Here is a 20701-nt window from a genome sequence, read left to right as displayed (position 1 = left end):
AGCCTACCTTGCCCCTGTCCCGAATAATCCACAATATCACGCACAATTTCCTTTAAATGTTTGAATTTTGAGCTGCAGCAGCTGCACAACTCAGCTGCAGTAGCTTCCTCTGCCCTCTAGGTGGCGACAGCGCACCGCGTGGTCGAGCCGCTCGAAGCTGCTTATAAGAATCGAGAGAAGAAGGAGGGGGATCGCTGTCATGGCGGCCAAGGTGAATGCGTGACTTTACTTCTTCGTCAAAGTGTATGTTTTAATGGGTATAGAGTCCGTCCTCGGTGCTCTACACGTAGACGGACTCTCTCTCCAGACGTTAAGCTGCGCGCGCTGCATGAAAACAGCGTCGCGGACTCGAGGCTGCTGCACGAGCCTCGTGCTAACGACAGCAGCCGGCTGACTGTCTGAGCTGTAACCTTAATATTAGATCATTAACGTTAGTTCATTTGATCTTATTTGTCCCCGCCGACACGCGCGAGCCTCTCGCTTCGTGGGCCTGTTCGTGAGACCGGTATCGCGACCCGGAGGAGACATTACAGCCCACGTAGCTTCGCTCAGAGGGAGAGAGTCACCGCAGCGGGTTAACGTGCACGTAATGCTGGCTGTTAAACACGCCGACTACAGCAGTGGAAAGCGGCTAAAACGCACATTATTTGGGTAGTTTGGAAACGCGACGCATGTTAATAACTGTCCACGTGCAGTCCTTAACATCAGCTTCAGCTGCAGCCTACGTGTCAATGCTTTGATAATAATATGTAATCGTATAAGAATAACACTGGGAATGCATCACTTGAGTGAGTTTTGATGCTTTAACAATGTGCTATTGTCACACGTGTTGCTCTTCTACTTCAGTGACTTGCAGGACTTTTATTTTGAAAGGACTATTTGTGAATTTGTGTCCCCCCCCCCACGTTAACATACATGCATGATCTTCTATCTTGACCTCTGGTCCTCGTGAGTCACCTGTGATGTGTGTGTCTGTGTGTTCACGCTGCAACACTTTTAACACTATTATTATTATTTTTAATTACGTCCTAGGTGGTGATGGTCGCCGTCCCGACGGTGATGGGCATAGCCTCCATCCGCGTGTACACCGTGAGCGACGTGCCCGCCGATGGACTGGTCACTCGGGAAAAGGTACGGTCGTCCCCGATGGGTCAGGCAAAGTCTGATGTGAGGAAGAACGGACTCATTAATCATGTGCCTCTGCCTCTTCCCCCAGCTGAACATCTACAGCCCGCTGCCGCCGTCCGCTCAGGCCCGGTTTGTTCCAGAGAGGCCGGGTGTTATTCAGACTGGGTTAACGACAGCGAGAGAGCATACGACCAGTGGTCCAGGCTGTTACGGTATGTAGATGTTTCTTTATGTCTAAGAACACATTAGACAGGGTTCGTACGGTCATGGAAAACCTGGAAAAGTCATGGAATTTTAAAATGGTAATTTCCAGGCCTGGAAAAGTCATGGAAAAAACTTAAATCACAAAAGTTTTGGAAAAGTCATGTAAATTTGTTATAATCACATGTTCATTTACGTGGAGTTTAAAATAATTCCTCTGTTTTTGAAAGGAAGACTCTCAAATTATAAGTCCAAACATATGGATTTGCACATAAAGGATAATAGTTTGATTAAAAGAATGAACATGTATATAAGCGTTTCTAAGAATAAACATGTATAGTAATGTTTATTCTTTTAATCTAACTATTGTCTCTTGTTTCATTTAAGGGATATTGTATGCTTTGTAATTCTCATTGTTTGAATACTACATTTTCAAAAAGTTTTCATGTACACACAGAGATTTCAGTTTGGTCATGGAAATTTGGTTTAAAGTTATGGAAAAGTCCTGGAATTCCATTCGTCAACATGTGTACGAACCCTGATTCGAGTTCACGGACTCGCTGCAGGAGTAACTCATACTTTCGCATTCTGTCTCGCACTTGAAACCCGAAAGAAGAACAGCTCTATGTAAATGAAACCGAAGCTAAAACGCACCGAAGAAGTCTCATCTTGCGCCTTCGGTGTTAGTTCTACAACCTTCATTTGTGTTTGGAGTTCAGGAGTCACACAGGAAACGGCGAGGTTTGCAGCGAGGAGTTTTTGCTACCGTGCAACATGGGAAAAAACCCCAAAACAAAACACTTCACACCATGTCGATGTGTTGTCGTGGCTCACGTCGGCGGTTTCCTGTGTTCCCTGCAGGGTGCCTACGTCGCTGTGAGAACGAGAAGCGTGAATGTATACTACGCCGGAGAAGGTGAGTCGAATACATATAAAACTCACACTATTCCACCTGTTGCATCTTTATCGTTACCCCAGAAGAACTTACTTAGATCTCTTACACTCACACACCGTAGACACGGCTACAGGGGGACATTCAGGGTTAAGTGCCTTGCTCGAGGACACGTCGACGAGGCGGGGATTGAACCGCCAACCCCCTGATTCTGAAAGACGGACCTGCTACCCACTGAGCCACAATCCCCACATAATATCCTGTCCTGTAATGATACTGCTACACATAATATTGCTATTTATATATTATTATTATTATTACCGTCGCATTGAAAATGCGGAAGGTTATGTTTTGATCGCCGTGTATTTATTTATTTATTTGTATGCGTGTTACTCGCATAACTCAAAAAGTATTAAACCGAATCGCATGAAATTTGGTGGGATGATTGGTTATTATCCGGGGACCGTTTGATTAGATTTTGGGATCGATCGGGTCAAAGGTCAATGTCAAGGTCATGAAAAGGTCAACATCTTCTTTTTACCATAGCGCGGTCAATTTTTATCCAATTGGCATGCAACTAATGCCAAAAATGTTCATAATTCAATGCCCAATCTTGTGATATGCGAATATGCGCTCTACTGAGTGTCCATTCTTGTTGTTACTGCTTCAGAAGTGTAATATGACACTGTGAGGGCTCACATGGTCAGAAATCGAAGGAATGTTTTCCATCATGTTTACTGTGTTTTCCCAGATGTGTACTATTACCTAAGGGACCCTCCCCCGGAGTTTCTACCCAGATTTGGCACCGTCACCATGGCCGGCGTGCTTGGCATGTTCTTGACACGGAGAGGTAACTTACGGCAACATATCGGTTTTATCTATTTTATCTATTATTCCATCTCTTTAACACTTAGAAAACTATAAATAAACTGCATTCCATTTTAAAACACACATTTTGAGTTGTATCCACGTAAATGGTCGAATAATGTTTCAGCATATGCTCTTTAACCTTTATTACTGTTCGAGCTATTTATTTGATATTAGTATTTAGGTATTTTAAGTAGTATTGTTTAATAATCCCGGTTGTTGTCTTATTTAGGTTAGATGTTTCGATGTATTAGAATATCTTTTTCTTTTGATAGTTTTTAGTCTATTTGTTGTTTAATTCCTTGTTGTCTGGATGTATTTTGATTATTCATTTGTTTGCTAATTGGTTAACGCTGTGGTTATGTATAGGAGTAGGCAGGCACAGGACCAGCATGCACCTGGGTAGGCCGATGTTTTTTTTTGACCAGCGCAGGAGAGGCAGCGTGAGGATTTTTTTGGGTTTGTTTGCTTTTTTTAGTTAAATAAATTATCAGGAATACTGACTGGACACTACTTTTTCTTCTGGCTGCGTGAACCACGAACCCCCCACGGTGCGTCCGTGGCAATTTGATTTATGCTTGTTTTTGATTGATTGGACAAAAGGCCGCGACAATTACATCCGTTGAAATGGCATTGTGTCCTTTCAGATGCAACCGTGTGACGCCTCCCTTTGTGCCGCTGGAGCTGGGCAACAACACACGGCGCCGTAGGAATCGTTTCCCCGGGAAATCTGGACTAGTATTCAGATGCATCGGCGTTGTCTTAGAAACTGTCATCGCCGTAGCGATCAGGAGCTCCGGCTCCCTTGAGCCGCGGCAGACGTGTCCCATGCAGCCCGGGTGTTCACAACACATCCTCACGTTCATCCACCATGATGTGGACTTCTTGATGTAAAACAGTATGAACTAGAACGGGCACCTAGTAGAGCGCATACCTTCGCATATCACAAGATTGGGCATTGAATTATGAACATTTTGGCATTAGTTGCATGCCAATTGGACAAAAATGTATCGTGCTATGGTAAAAAAAAAGAAGTTGACCTTTCCATGACCTTGACCTTTGACCCGATTGATCCCAAAATCTAATCAAATGGTCCCCGGATAATAACCAATCATCCCACCAAATTCCATGTGATTCAAGAAGATTTGACCTGTTCATGACCTTTGACCTTTGACCCGATCGATCCCAAAATCTAATCAAATGGTCCCCGGATAATAACCAATCATCCCACCAAATTCCATGTGATTCAAGAAGATTTGACCTGTTCATGACCTTGACCTTTGACCCGATCGATCCCAAAATCTAATCAACTGGTCCCCGGATAATAAACAATCATCCCACCAAATTTTTTGATTTTTTGTTTTTTTTTTTTACGTTATATACAAATAAATAAATAAAATAAATAATAAAAAAAAAATAAAACGCAAAACATTTTTTTTTCAATACTCAGAAAAAGGCACCTAGTAGGCGCTATACGCCGCATATCACAAGATTGGGCATTGAATTATGAACATTTTGGCATTAGTTGCATGCCAATTGGATAGAAATTGACCGCGCTATGGTAAAAAGAAGATTTTTGCCTTTTCATGACATTGACCTTTGACCCGATCGAACCCAAAATCGAATCAAATAGTCCCCGGATAATAACCAATCATCCCACCAAATTTCATGCGATTCAGTTAAATACTTTTTGAGTTATGCGAGTAACACACATACAAACTAGAATGGGCACTCGGTAGAGCGCATACCTTTGCATATCACAAGATTGGGCATTGAATTATGAACATTTTGGCATTAGTTGCATGCCAATTGGACAAAATAAAGAGTTTGACCTTTCCTTGACCTTTGACCCGATTGATCCCAAAATCTAATCAAATGGTCCCCGGATATTAACCAATCATCCCACCAAATTTCATGCGATTCGGTTCAATACTTTTTGAGTTCTGCGAAAGATTTTGACCTGTTCATGACCTTTGACCCGATCGATCCCAAAATCTAATCAACTGGTCCCCGGATAATAAACAATCATCCCACCAAATTTCATGCGATTCGGTTCAATACTTTTTTGATTTGCAAAATAACACGCATACAAATAAATAAATAAATACATAAATACACGGCGATCAAAACATAACCTTCCGGCATTTTCAATGCGAAGGTAATAAAGTCTAGTCTCGGACTCGATCCCTTTGTGAACGCGTGGCGCCCGTGTCGCGCAGCAGGCGAGACGTTTACCCTGCTGGCACAGAGCCTCAGTGTTCACTGAACTAACGTCCACAATCGCCTCCACAGAGAAGCAGAACAACACGTAGGAAACGCCAGAGGTGAAGTTTCCCTCCGCCGTCTCCGTCTCTCCGCGGGGAGCCGGGCGGAGGACGCTTCTCCAGGTTTTAATCTGTGCCGAGTCGGATTGATTGCCGTTCTTCATTTCAGGCTCCCGCCTCAAGAAGCTGGCCGTTCCCCTGGGTCTGATGGCGGCGGGGGCTTCGGTGTGCTACCCGGCTCCCATGGTGGCCCTGCTGAAGGTAACTTACTCGTTCAATCTTTTCGCGTTTATCTTTTTAACGCTGAGCTCTTGTTGCTGCCAGTTTCAAAGTCCTGATGTTCACGGTAACTTTATCTTATGTTAACTTTATCTGATTTGCTTTGTCCGTTTTAAAGTCTTCTTGTTGCACGTCTTGTTGGTACTTGATTAATTGTTTGTGCACCCATTGGAAAGGGTAAATATTGTACAAACATTGCGTATGTATTATGTTTTTACAGGTTTGTTTTATGACTATCTGCCTCTCGGGACTACAGATGAAAAAATAGCCTCTTGGCTAATAACTCACAGAAATGTTTTTTTTATTTTTATGTGCACTGACTGTCCCTTATCAAATAAACCAAAGAACAACAACAACAACACACGACCACTATGTTCTGTGCTCCCCAGGTGACGGGGAAGAAGGCGTACGCTGCCGGCCGGTGGAGCAGCGCCGCCGTGTCGTCACTGCTCAGCTCCAAGCAGCCGGACATCAAGCACATCGCTGCTTCACCACCACAGGTCAGTGTCTCTGTGTCTCTCTGTGTGTGTGTGTGTGTGTGTGTGTGAGAAACCAAAACAGTAGGTCAACCCAGATGATGGTAACTCCCTTCCCACTGACTGATTTCCGCCCACACTCTTGTACTTTCTCAGACATGTCTCTTTAAAGGTTTTTTTTTTTTTATATGAATTTCCTTCCCACAGTAATTTCCCCTTTTTACGACGGTTGCATTGTTTCTGTTACTTTTCCCTTTTGTGCTTCATGCATCGTGAGATCTTTGTTATCTCGATATAAGACTCACCGTAACGACTCCGCGGAGTGCCGGCTAAAAGGCCTGAAATGTAAAATGCGAATGTAAGCAATTACCCATCCCCCCCCCCCCGCCTCCTCCTCCATTCAGTGTAATAAATCTAATCTATTAGAACTGAAAACTGAGTAGTGCTTAATTCGATTTGTTCGTTTAATGTGTTCCTTCTGTCACTGACAAGTCCAGTTTATTTGTGATCAATCAAACGGGGAAATTCATAATAATAGATTTATATGCAATAATGTATTCGGGCCTTTTAATTTCTTCGTTAAACGGATTTTAAACGAGTTTTATTCTTCATCCGCGTTAGACGGCCGCGCTGGCCTCGGAGGCCTCGGAGCCCCGGACGGAGGTTGAATCGGCCGAGCCGGATGAGTCCGTGGTCGTAAGGGAGGAGGCGGAGTCAAAGATTCACCCCGACCAGACCCCAACGGAGGCCAACGCAGGTATTGTGGATATAGATCTCTGTCTGCTTGTTTCTCCGTCTCCTCGGTTCAACACAAAGGATGCTCTGTGTTCTCTCCCCTCCTAGAGACCGAGGCCGTCGGAACCGCTGGAGAAATAAGTGCATCTGTGGGAAGTGAAGAGCCCTCAGACACTCGACACGCAGCAGAGGAAGTCAGCCCGGCTGAGCCCACGCCGAGCCTCGGACCAGAGGCCTTCGAGGCTTCTCCGGTGGAGGTCGTCCCGGTGGAGGTCGCTCCAGTGGAGGTTGTCTCAGTGGAGGTCGCTCCAGTGGAGGTTGTCTCAGTGGAGGTCGCCCCAGTGGAGGTCGTCCCGGTGGAGGTCGTCCCGGTGGAGGTCGTCCCGGTGGAGGTCGTCCCAGTGGAGGTCGAGGAGGTCGTCCCAGTGGAGGAACCACCAGCTTCCAATGAGCCGACAGGTACGTAAGATGTTGAGCTCGTCGTGTCAAAGAACAGGAAGTGCTCTGCTAACCCACCGCTGGTTCATCATTTCATGTAAGTGAAGCTTCTTGTGGAGAAAATCCTAAAACTACAACCCACCAATTCTTAGGTAACTACCGACAGACGGCTGAGAACGTTATGAACAAGAATGTGGCGCTGGCTTTTCATGAAGGTGGAAACGCATACTGCATCCGTGATGCTGACCCTGTATTATATATATATTTTAATGTTGTATATTGATATGACTCCTCAGGGCCAGATGTTGAACCTGCTGTCCAACCCGAGTTCACCGACCCGCCACACGCTGCTGCGCTGGAGGAGACGCTCACGCCTCCGCCGGCAGGCGGCAAAGGTACGGCGAGCCCCGGAGAGAAGACGAGCCAACACTTTGTCCTGAAGTAAAAGAGAAGAATTATCAGCACAATAAACTTAAATGTAACGTCTGTTCAAAGCGGCGCCTTTAAATTCGAACACGATGCCGGACAGTTAAACACGTAAATAATTCATTATATTTGTGATAAAATCTTTTATTGGTTTTCGAGATATGAACATGCCAAAGAAAAGATGTACACACTGTACGTACACACAGATACTCAGACAAAAACCGTACCAATACAAAATAAAGAATATAGATATAAATATGGGTAGACTTTCAAACATATGATTTCTTTATATTTTGAGAACAACATAACCAGCAACATTTCTCTCTCAGGTAAAACTTCAGTGTTTCCTTCTGAACTAAAAGTAGAAGTGCAGTGTACAGTTTAGTTACATATTTTTTGTGGGTCTTTCGTAAGTTTATGTTTTGATGCAATGAGTTTGATTAGTGAGATAATTCAGTATTTTTCACATCTAAGCACCACGATGAACAGTAAAGTCTGAACATGGTGGTTTTTACTTCTTTCACCAACTCTAGTTCACCAGTATTGTATCATCACAGATTGAGTTGTAATGATTAATTCTTCATGGTTGTTATTTATGTTGATTCTCGTGGGTTTATCGTTTTCGTATTTCTGTGCTTGTGACTGATGTCGTTGCATTTCCCTCTCTCTCCTCCAGGGGGCTCTGGCTTCAAGCAGGATCCCTCTCTGATGGACTTTGGCCAGTCCAACCCTGAAGATGAAGACCTGTACAGCACGCACGGCTGAGGCCACGCCTCCACCTCAGAACCACACAGTATCACCACGCAGTGTAAATGGGAGTCGGGGAAGTCTTTCATCAACGTTTCCATCCTCATTTCTGCGGCCCACATAATTTTTATTTCCACAGAAAAGGTCCAAGCTGTGCAGCAGCGACTCACTTCCTCATTTGAGTCAGTTTGAGTAGAAGCAAAGATCACGCCCACGACTGTTTACGAGTCTTCTCATCCACAGATGGCAGATTTGTCTCTCGCTACGTGTCATTAAACAATTATTGCTGCGTCATGAGTGCACGGTGCTGGTGTTCACTGTATTTATCCCACTGCGTTGGTACGCTGACAACAATGCACCTGGATCGGTAATGATTACAAAGATGGACTAATGCGGTTCAAGTGTATGACATAAAGAATTGTCCAGTTTAGAACCAAAAATAAATATATTTTCGTGATTTCATGTTGTTATTTACTTTTAATACTTTTACATTACATGTTTGTTTGGGAAATAATGTCGGAAAAATACATTATTTTCATGATCATCAAACCTCTTTAACATCATCACACTATTAGCCGCTCAACAGGAGATTTGCTTCAATCACACCTCGCGTGAACAAAGCCTTTTATCTTTCTACAATGTGTCTGGAGCTGTGATCTGAAATCAGCTCTCCACACACACAGATTTGATTTTGGGGATATTTTTGCTCCACTTGAAGCTTTCCTCAATTAAGTTTCCTATATTATATTTCAAAAGGTAGTATTTATGTGTTCATTTATATAAATCTTTATATATATTCATATACAGGACTCTCAGAAAATTAGAATATTGTGATGAAGTTCTTTATTTTCTGTAATGCAATTAAAAAAACAAATGTCATGCATTCTGGATTCATTACAAATCAACTGAAATATTGCAAGCCTTTTATTCTTTTAATATTGCTGATTATGGCTTACAGCTTAAGAAAACTCATATCCTATCTCTAAATATTAGAATATCATGAAAAAGTATACTAGTAGGGTATTAAACAAATCACTTGAATTGTCTAATTAACTCGAAACACCTGCAAGGGTTTCCTGAGCCTTGACAAACACTCAGCTGTTATAAATCTTTTTTTTTACTTGGTCTGAGGAAATATTAAAATTTTATGAGATAGGATTTTAGAGTTTTCTTAAGCTGTAAGCCATAATCAGCAATATTAAAAGAATAAAAGGCTTGCAATATTTCAGTTGAATTGTAATGAATCCAGAATGCATGACATTTTTGTTTTTTTAATTGCATTACAGAAAATAAAGAACTTTATCACAATATTCTAATTTTCTGAGACAGTCCTGTATATACATTTATATATAAATACATTTTTTGTATGTATATATTGAAATCGATATTTATATATATATGTATATCAATATATTTATATCAATACATATATATTGATATCAAAACGAATTTATGTAATATATATAGATATATATCTATATATCAATAATTATATATATACATCAATATATATATATATTGATATCAATATATATTTATATCATACATATATATATCAATAATATATATTGATATAAAAATAAAATATATATATCATAAATATATATATATATGTATATGTATATACAAGTTATATAAGTTAGCATGCCCCACCAGCCAATCCCCTGCATGTTTGCATTGTCAGCATGTGTGTGGGTGCTGAGCTCCACTGGGCCTCTGCACACTCAGTCTTGTTAAATGTTACAACTCAATTCCTCAGAAATCGACTCGCGCTGTAAAAACAACTAAATGAGAATCACTTCTTCGGTCAGCGAAGCACAAGTTGTGTCTCTGCTGGTAAATCCGACCCCAAAGGGACGCGCCCATTGTTTCCTGAAACAAAAGCCGGGACACTGACATTTAAAATTCCAATGACGAAGAAAGAAAGAAAGAAACAGAAACGACTGTCCAGGAACTACTTTTTGCCTCGAGCGGTGGAGTGATTTGCATTAACACGTAACGCCATAAAGTAGTTCTGGCGCCACGTGTTTCTGCTTATTTCGTGTGAGCGTGACCGTGAGTGCGTTATAGTACCAGGCTATCTGTTTACATCTTTATAGCTTCTTCACTGACCCTGGGAGGAACCTTGCGCTCCCCGGACCTCGTGAACTCGGAGTCACGACCCTCGGGACTCTTTGTGTGGATGCGCTCGCATATGTTCACAGAAGGAGAACAGAAAAAACGAAGAGAGAGATCAATAAGACACCGATACTTTCCCATCCTCCTTCCTGTTCGCGGTATCCGGGCGTCGGGGGACTTGTGGGCTCCTGTCCTGTTTCCTCTTTTTTTTTTAAACAACTCCAGAAACAAGTTGCTCCCTGGATTCATGGTTAAGAAAACCACATCGACTCCCATCAGAATAAAGAGTGGGAACGCTGTGAATCTAATGCGCCCCGCTCCTCTCTCATGGACATGGGGGTGGGGGGGGTCGCTAAGTATAGCCTCCGTCTCCAGCCTCTCTCTCAAGGGTCCCCTACACACATCGGGGCCCCTCTTCCCCTCACAGGCCGCGTTATGATTATGTTTGTGAGAACAAACAAAACGTCGGACTGGACTCTGTCACGTTGTCCAGATTTGTTCTTGACCGCAGCGGAGAGGAAGCGGGGCTCACGACCTTTGACCTTTGACTTTTTTACCTCCTTCCCCCCCCCCCGTCCATATTTTTCCACGGTCGCGGCCCGTTCTCTTTTCCCAGGATCCGGCCCCCCCCCCCCCCCCGCCGTCACATAAACAGAAAAGAATATAAACTATATTAATTCTGTAAGCGTTCTGAGGGTGTTTGTGAAAGCGGCCGCGTGTTGTTTACTCGTGCGTGTCTTTTATTTTTGAAAGGGTCAGCGAGTGAACACGGCTTCTCCTCTTCCTCTTCTTCGTCTTCCTCTTTTCATCCATGTGGATGAAGATCATAAAGCACATATACACCTGTCCGCTGATCATCGCTAGACGACTCGTCTGCATAACTCGAGTTAATGAGAGCAGAAGAAAGAGAAAGACACTTTTGACTTTGAGTAAAGCAACAAAAAAGAGAAAGAGAGAGAGAGAGAGAGAGAGAGAGACATAGAGAGAGAGAGGGAAAAAGAAATCTCATGCTTTCAAATCCAGAAGAAGAAGAAAAAAACGGCAACTCGAACACAAAGTGAAGAAATAATTGGCCGTGAGATTGATGTCCGGTCCGGGGGTTTGATGCTCTCCGCTCCATTGCTCTCTCCTTATCTGCTGCCTTGTGGGCCGTCTAACAGGCCAACAGGCCGACTCTCACTCCCACACACACACACACACACACACACACACATGCTCAAGCCGCTCGTCACTCGGCCCTCCGTTCGAGAGAGAGAGAGGCTTTTGAGATTCAAGAGAATGTGTTTTTTTTTCTTTTTCAAAATGCAACGCGGTCCATGAAAAGTGAAACATTTTAATGACCCGCCTTCCGAAGATAGCGTGACGGGAGATTGGCCCTCCGATCGGTGGCAAAGGTCAAAAGGTCAACGGATGACAACCCGGAGCCGCTCGGAGATAAACAACTAAAAACAAACAAGTGAGAGTCAGATGGTCTGAATGTGGTGAAGCAATCTCCTCATTTGAAAGTCATCTGTGGTTTAAAGTTGTGCTTCACAACTTTACACGTTTTTAATTGTGTCTTTCCGACAGACATTTTTATTTTTTACTCGAAAAAGTCTTTTGTTTAACATTTCTCCACTTATGATGTAATTATGTTTACTACAGATTAGACTGGCATCTGTTCTGGCCCTGAGGAAGAAGGAGGCATATACAAAAGATATGATGTTTTTGTTTTTAATCAAAGGCTTTTCAGATTATTTTATAATAATATAACTTAAGTGGGTCGCGTTAAACCATACACATACATACAGAATGTTGGCCAGTATAATTTCTTTTTAATTATTATCACACATATGTCAGGTGATTATTCATTTATGCTAATAGGAATAAAACAACAGAGAATATGACAATAGAGTTCTGATTCATTGCATCTATATGACAGTGAAGATGTGTTATTACAGTAATTCAGCATTTCCATCCTCTAGTTAATGTTCTTATCTTATGAAGAGTATTAACTAAACATTGTGAATATTTAGGCCGAATGCAAACTTCACTCTTTATTTATTAAGCTTTTCCATAACCACAATTTGGGGTTTTGTTTTATTTCTAACTCACCCGAATGATGGAGAGAAAACTGATTCTTGTGGGAGGGAATATGACTGATTGATTTTGATATGGCGTCGTACCCATGAGCAGATGATAAACACGTTAGTGTAATCTTGAAGAGTTTAATATGCTCCGTCTCCCTCGCTGATGATGCTACTAACTATATTTAATCTGCATGTATAGAGCAGCGGTTTTATTATTTATGGCTTTAATTTACAGCACATTAGGCCTCACATAACCTTCTGCTCAAACACTGTCACGCTGCTTATTGTTTGGCAGAATCAAACTTTAAGGAGGAAGAAATTGAGGCTATAGTAATAACAGCATCTTGATATCACTTTATTTATTAACAACATTGTCATTTAATATAATTTGATTCAATATAACAGTTTATTTATTACATACACGTATCACCTATTACAATAATGTAGAATGTAGTCGTTAACCTTCTGTTAAATGTTTATTATTTATTTAAATTTGGAATTAACACGATATGTCATAAATTGGAATTATGAGTTTTCATATTAGTCCAAATCTTGCGTATACTTGTAATTTGTATTCATAAACAAATGCTTTTCTTCACTTTCAATTGTTAATCCGAATTATATAACTATAAATAATATGTATTATTGTTGTAGTTTTTAATAAATTACTTTAACTGTGTTTACCTTTAACTGTGTATTTTTACTTTAACTGTGTCAGAACTATATAACTATAAATAATATGTATTACTGTTGTAGTTTTTTAAAATTACTTTAACTGTGTTTACCTTTAACTGTGTATTTTTACTTTAACTGTGTCAGAATTATAGAACTATAAATAATATGTATTACTGTTGTAGTTTTTTTTAACTTTAACTGTATTTTTTTTAACTGTGTCCGAACTATATAACTATAAAGAACATGTATTACTGTTAAAAAAAAGAAGGTTCTTTTATTTAGTTATTTATTCATACGTCTCCTCCATGCTGGATATTCATGATCGCCAGCTGCAGGAAGTTAAATGTTTCTGCAGACTGAAACGGTAAAACATGTTTGGGCCTCTCAAGCTTTGTTATGCACATAATTAAATTAACGGCAATCGTCCGTACACACGGACATTCAGACAGCCAGAACTTCAGATTACTTGAAGCTACCCAAAGGCTGCTTTAGGGAAATGAAGAAACCACAATGGAGCAGAAAATACCTTAAAAACATAATAAATATTGTTTTATTAAACATACTTAGTCACTAGAGGAACTGAGGGGAGGCGGAGACGTCTCTCCTCCTGTCTTCTTCTCTTTCTGTTGGCCAGCAGGACGCCGTCAATTCCATGTCTTGTGTTCAGGGCCTCCTCTGTGTGTGTGTGTGTGTGTGTGTGTGTGTGTGTGTGTGTGTGTGTGTGTGTGTGTGTGTGTGTGTGTGTGTGTGTGTGTGTGGGAAGAACAACTGTGAATACCCAGCATGCCCGTTGGAAGCGCACGCCGCTTCATGAAGTCTCCGTTCTGGAAAGCCGAAGCATCACATTTGAAGCAGTTGGTCCCGTGGAGTGGATTCCACATTTCTCTCCCATCCTCCTCGAAGGTCTCTTCGTTTGGGGCCTTCGTCCTCGCCTCCGCTCATCTTCCTCACTCAGCTTTCCCACGGCTATTAGGACACGTCAGATCCTGATGGATACTCAATGGAGCAGAGTGCACACACACACACACACACACACACACACACACACGTGTAAACAGTGCATGCCAGGCTGAGATTAAACACGTTCAGTTGCGCAACTGCTGAAGCAAAAGGGCCACACGCTCACGTGCACCGCGCGCTCACGCCGCTCATCAAAGGCGCTGTGATGTCATCAGTCTCAGAGCTTTGCTCATTAACTTCTACCAGAAACTCTAATGAAAAACCACTGGAGGGAATCTCCGTTTCCTCTCCTTCTTTCCCTCCGCCTCCTCCCCCTCTTTCCTTCTCATCTCCTTGTTCACTCCCTATCTGCGCGTCCTCCTCCTCATTCATCTTCCACATCCACAGCCTCCCATCTCTCTGCCTCCCCTCCCTCCATCTCTCTACCTCACTCCCTCTCTCTCCCTCCGTCTCTCCTCCTCTACCTCTCCTCTCCCTCTCCTCTCTCTCCTCCTCTCCTCCCTCTCTCTCTCTCTCTCTCTCTCTCTCTCCTCTCTCCTCTCCTCCCTCTCTCCTTTCTCCTCTCTCTCTCCTCCCTCTCTCCCCTCTCTCTCCCTCCTCTCCCTCTCTCTCCCTCCCTCTCTCCTCCTGCCTCTTCTCTCTCCCTCTCTCTCCTCTCTCTCTCTCTCCCTCCTCTCTCTCCTCCTCCTCTCTCCTCCTCTCTCTCTCTCCCTCCTCTCCCTCTCTCCTCCCCCTCTCTCTCCCTCTCGCTCTCTCTACCTCCCTCTCTCCTCTCTCTCCCTCTCCTCTCCTCTCCTCTCTCTCTCTCTCTCCCTCCTCTCCCTCCTCTCCTTCTCTCCCTCCCTTTCCTCCCTCTCCCTCCCTCCTCTCTCCTCTCTCTCCATCTCTTTCTCCCTCCTCCCTTTCTCCTCCCCTCTCTCCCTCCCTCCCTCTTTTTCTCCCTCTCCCTCCCTCTCTCTCCCTCTCTTTCCCTCCCTCTATCCCCCTCCCTCTCTCCCTCCCTCCATCTATCTCCCTCTCTCTCCCTCCTTCCCTCCCCTTCTCTCCCTTTCTCTTCCTCTTTTTTCCTTTCTCCCTCTCTCTCCCTCCCTCCCTCCCTCCTCCCCTCTCCCCCAGGCTTGACTTCCGCTGAGACAGGGTAAATATTTCCCATGGCTTATCTGACCGCTGACGGGACGAATATGACACACAGTGCGATGCTCTGCTAATGAACACGCGCGGCCTCCGTTCCTGGGGTCAGAGGTCGCGGCGGGGGCCGGCCGCAGGCTTTAAGTCGGGCGCCTCGAACACAGCGGTGTCACAACAGCCGCGGTCACGTATGACACATGCTTATGTCACCACGAGATGAAGCGATTGCTCAAACACACATCTTGACTTGATTCTCTCCGTTTTGGAATTTCCTAGTGAAGTCTCTGGGAGGGACGGGAACAAGGGAGGGATTGAATATAATAGAGAGAGAGAGAGAGAGAGAGAGAGCATGTTTATCTTATTCTCTCTCTCTCTCTCTCTGCAAGCTGGCTGGTGTCCAGGTAGAGTCCAGCCTCTCGGTCATGATGAAGGTGGGACGTGGAGGCAACTTCCCTGTTGTGCAATCATCACGAGGCTCTTGGGGGCTATAAGACCCCGAACCTCATCTGGTTTCTCAGAGCCGTCTGTTTTCTACACACACACACACACACACACACACACACACACACACAAACAACGTCAGAGGCATGATATGGTCCGGGGTATTCAGTCGTGCATATTTGTCTGAGGGGTCGAGACATGGACTTTAGCCAAAAGAAGCATTGAAGAGCGCCTGACCGCCTCATCAGGTAAGACGACACTCCGTCTGCTTCGATTGGATAACACCTCATTTTACATTTTAATTAATCCTCATCTTAACGTCTCTTCCACTAATTCAACTGTCTGCATTTAATTTACCGTTTTTATTATTTTTTTATTGGAAAAAATTGTTATTCGGAGAAGTCATTTCACTCATCTAACCGATAAGCCTGCTTTAAATCCAATTAGTCGTGGGTTTCTTTTTTAAAATTTAATAATATTAATATTATTAATGCACTCCACTGGCGCACCGGAGCGTGGTAGGATGAGTTTCGGTGACTTAGGAATCCAGTAAATCTATTAAATCTGAAATTAAGTTGACACTTTTTTCATTAACGCACCAGCAAACTTATTTCAGTCATTAATACAAAATAGATGGAGCAGCCAGATGACGACAACCCCTCCATGTGTACTTCATTACACTCCGCTGTGTGATGTATTGTTTTGCTTTGATTCGCTATCAACTACGACAGCTGAAAGGAAAGATCTCTGTGTTTCGCCCGGTCCATAAAAGGCAGCTGCAGCCTCAGCGTCCTCTGTTTTGTGTTTATTTCCAGCTGACCTCGGAAAATTGAAAGGGGGGGAAGTAAAATAGCGTGACGCGAGGCCACGTCCAGTCCCACGATGGCGATCCCTGGTGACCTCTCCCTCTTCGGCTCCGCCTCCTCCCCCTATTCCGCCACGGAGCTCTATCCGAACGCCTCCCTCCCCCCGCCCGCTCCCCACTGCCCCGGCTGGACCCCCGTGCCCATGACCGCCGTCATCCCCGCCCTCTACGGCGTCATCGCCGCGGCGGGCACCGTCGGCAACGCCCTGGCGGCGTGGGTGCTGGCCCACGCCAGCGCCTCGCGGCAAACCGTGGCCAACACGTTCATGCTGAACCTCTGCGTGTCCGACCTGCTGTTCCTGCTCACCCTGCCGCTGTGGGCCGTCTACTACTCCCGCGACTACGACTGGCCCTTCGGCCGGGTCGCCTGCAAAGTCTGCGGCGGCCTCCTCCACTTCAACCTCTATGCATCCATCTTCTTCATCACGTGCATGAGCGTCGACCGCTACCTGGCCATCGTGCGCCCGCTGCGCTCCCAGAGCGCCAGGTACCCCAAGCGCGCCCGCCTCACGTGCCTCCTGGTGTGGCTGCTGGCGTGCGCTTGCTCTGCCCCCACCTTGTATCTGAGGGACACTTACCCCCTGGGGGGGCAAGGCGTGGCGGCCTGTGGGATCGGCTATCCTAATCCCACCTGGCATCTGACCCTGGTCTGGATGAAGATCGCTCTGGCCTTCCTGCTGCCGCTGTTCGTCATCTCCTGTTGCTACGGGGCGATCGGCAGACATTTGTTGGCTGACACGGGGCTCGTGAGAATGCACGCCACCAGCACGCCTTCTTTTAAATCACCCGAGTCCAAGGAGAGCGGTAAAACGGAGAGACCTCCGACCCCCCTGTCCGGAGGGGGCAGGCCCCTGGAGGGCAGGGGGCTTGAGCGGGTGTTGTGGACGGTCGCCGCCGTGGTCCTGGCCTTCTTCATCTGCTGGTTCCCCTTCCACTGCGTGACCTTCCTGGGCGTTCTGAGGCGGGCCGGCTGGCTGGACAGCTGCTGGGTGGACTGGACCCTCCACAACCTCACGCCGCTGACCCTCTGCCTGGGGTTCTCCAACTCGGCCATCAACCCGGTGCTCTACTGCTTCCTCGGCAACCACTTCCGGAGCCGCCTCGGGGGGCTCTGCAAGGGCCTGTGCGCTTGTCTGAAGGCCCACCGGGAGGACCGCAGCCAGAAGAGGGGCTCCTTCAGCACCAGGCTGAGCTCCTTCTCTCGGAAACTCAGTGACCTGAAAGACCTGGCGATTGTGGAGCCCCCCGGGCCCCCCACTCCAACCGGCTTCACGCTCAGCGTGGATGTGTGAGACGGAGCTGTAACTACGAGCCCGATGCCGCCCCGCGAAGACCGAAACAAAGTTATGACAAAAGATGAAGCTGAGAGGTTCAAGTATATATTTTTTAACAGATAAGTTATACATGTCATGCCTCTAATGCTGCAGCCTTCAGTTTTATTAATTCCACTGGACACAACCTGCTCAGATACAGCCAGCGACTCACTGGATCAGAAACATGGAGGAGCTGCTACGTTCTTTCTTTCTTTGTAGCCGTATGGTTGGATTTAGCTGCCGCCTCGTTTATGTGCTGCTTGATCACAAAGATGTTGGATGATGTCAGAAAGAGTTTTTGTTGCTTTCCCTAAGGCTAGCTGTGGCTATCAGCTAGTTGCAATTGAGGCTAGCTGTGGCTATCAGCTAACTTCAATTGAGTGTAGCTGTAGCTATCAGCTAACTTCAATTGAGGCTAGCTGTGGCTATCAGCGAGTTGCAATTGAGGCTAGCTGTGGCTATCAGCTAACTTCAATTGAGTGTAGCTGTAGCTATCAGCTAACTTCAATTGAGGCTAGCTGTAGCGAGCAGCTAGTTTCAATTGAGGCTAGCTGTAGCGAGCAGCTAGTTTCAATTGAGGCTAGCTTTGTTTATCAGCTAACTTCAATTGAAGCTAGCTGTAGCTATCAGCTAGCTTCAATTGAAGCTAGCTATGGCTATTAGCCCGCCTAAATTGAAGCTCATTTTTGTAGTTATGCTTTCTCAGAATGTATACACTTCTATGGCATTACAATGTTTAATATGGTATCTCTCCATATCCACTGAATGTTTTATTACAGCATTTTGGCTTTGCAGACCATTATGAAATACAGAAGTACGGGGATAATTATTTCAGAATTTTTTGGGTGGGATCAATACATTGTGTATGTGTAATCATAAGACTTGTAACATTTTGTATCGTATTATTTTGCATTAAGACAGTTTAGGACAATTAAAATGACGAAAAATAATACGAAATAAAGTGAACAATATAAAATATGCTACTTCTTTTGTTGGATTTCTGTTCTTTTAATGAAGTGGGAGCTGCTCTGAACGGTTCCAGTCCAATGTCACACACACAGCTGATCCCATCAATGATTTCTACTTTCCTTTTCACCACCTCACCCTCCAACAGCTGTGACCCCCTCCCACACACACACACACACACACACACACACACACACACACACACACACACACACACACACACACACACACACACACACACACACACACACACACACACACACACACACACACACACACCTGGGAATGAGAGTGCTGGGATCACAGTCAGCCGGGCAGATGCACAGTGAGTCTCCCCCCCCCCCCTCTCCCAGAATGCTTCACATGGTTCCCATACATATCAAGGCCAGATATCATAATCTCGTACTAATGTCCTTATGATACCTTCCAGGTTGGAGGCAGCAGTCAGCTAATCAATGAAGTATCTCTGTCTGCTATTTGTGTCCAGTATCCACTGCGTTCTGCATTGACCCTGTCCGGCCTCTCCGAGGGCCGAGGAGTCTACGGTTTCATTTAGTTTTACACTGAAGCTGGAAATGTGAACATCTGCTTCTACATTTCTCTATATTCTAAATTTATGAACTCGAATAGCCTGAATGTGTATCCAGAATAATAAGCCACCAAAAAAGGGAGTAAAAAGGCATCCAGTCTGTTCTTTCATGCTCCCTCAAGAACCTTGCGAGCGTTGCCACTGGATGGCGCTAAAGTGCTGGACAAGCGACGCATCAGATGCCACTGGCTGCTCACCCGGCCCGAGCCCCTCAGTCCCACCGCTCATGATCCTCCCGAGCCGAGGGGGAACATGGCTCTGACACAGACTGATGACTCATGCAGCGTACCGTTCTGAATGTATAAAGGAACAGACGTCTTCAAGTGGAATGGAGCCTCGGGCTCGTAGAACGCGCCGGATGGTACGACCCAACCAGTGGGCCTCTCCGAGGGCCCGAAGGCCTCGGCGACATCACGACCGCCTCTGAGAACACACGTCTCGCCGCGGTCGGCCGAGTCTTCGAACGAAGGCTCCGTGTTTTAATCACCCATCTCCGGTCTGACGCGACGCAACTTCCCGCGCGGTGACGGGACAGATTGCAGGAGGAGCTCCGCGGCGTGTTCCCGCTTCGTTGGCCGCCGCCCGGCTGTGTGCGGGTGTGAGCGTCTCCGAGATGACGGAGCGCCGACATGTGACTGGGAACATGTGTGATGTGTGACGTGCTTCTCAAACTGCAGCTTTCAACTTTTTGCTCGGCTGCCATAAAACATCGAGCGTACGCATGGTTTTCATTTTATATGTCGACATTTAACCACATGAATCATATGAATCATATGAATCATGTGGATAGACCCCGGAGGGAATTTCTGTCTTCTTGTGTATTTTATTACAAGTCAAAGCCGAGAAACAAGGAGAGCTTCTTCTTCTTCTTCTTCTATTTATTCTTCTCTTCTTCTTTTCTTCTTGTTCTATTTATTCTTCTCCTTCTTCTTCTTCTTCTTCTTCTATTTCTTCTTCTTCTTCTATTTATTCTTCTCTTCTTCTTCTTCTTCTTCTTCTTGTTCTATTTCTTCTTCTTTTTCTTCCTCTTTCTCCTCCTCCTCCTCCTCCTCCTCCTCCTACTCCATTCTACTATATCCATGTGACAAGTGGGCGACAGTGAGAACCCTTTGAGGACCAAACTG

General features: G+C 45.0%; 2 protein-coding genes across 2 annotated transcripts; both read left to right on the top strand.

The window, feature by feature from the left end:
- The first annotated feature begins 184 nt into the window (after positions 1-184).
- apool (apolipoprotein O-like) lies at positions 185-8910 on the top strand. The gene is given in 12 exon segments (XM_056440072.1): positions 185-211; positions 1033-1131; positions 1217-1311; positions 1313-1340; positions 2191-2245; positions 2973-3071; positions 5522-5613; positions 6021-6131; positions 6729-6864; positions 6951-7301; positions 7577-7675; positions 8383-8910. Coding segments are annotated over 12 exon segments (1266 nt in total). The 5' UTR covers positions 185-199; the 3' UTR covers positions 8472-8910.
- A 7012-nt stretch (positions 8911-15922) lies between these two features.
- On the top strand, positions 15923-19005 carry agtr2 (angiotensin II receptor, type 2). Its single transcript, XM_056439320.1, has 2 exons — positions 15923-16092; positions 16660-19005. The coding sequence occupies exon 2, from the start codon at positions 16727-16729 to the stop codon at positions 17999-18001; it is 1275 nt and encodes a 424-aa protein (XP_056295295.1). The 5' UTR covers positions 15923-16092; positions 16660-16726; the 3' UTR covers positions 18002-19005.
- The last annotated feature ends 1696 nt before the right edge of the window (positions 19006-20701 follow it).

Source organism: Pseudoliparis swirei, chromosome 19, assembly GCF_029220125.1.
Source record: "Pseudoliparis swirei isolate HS2019 ecotype Mariana Trench chromosome 19, NWPU_hadal_v1, whole genome shotgun sequence".
Taxonomy (NCBI): Eukaryota; Metazoa; Chordata; class Actinopteri; order Perciformes; family Liparidae; genus Pseudoliparis; species Pseudoliparis swirei.
This window is presented reverse-complemented; position numbering and strand designations above follow the sequence as displayed.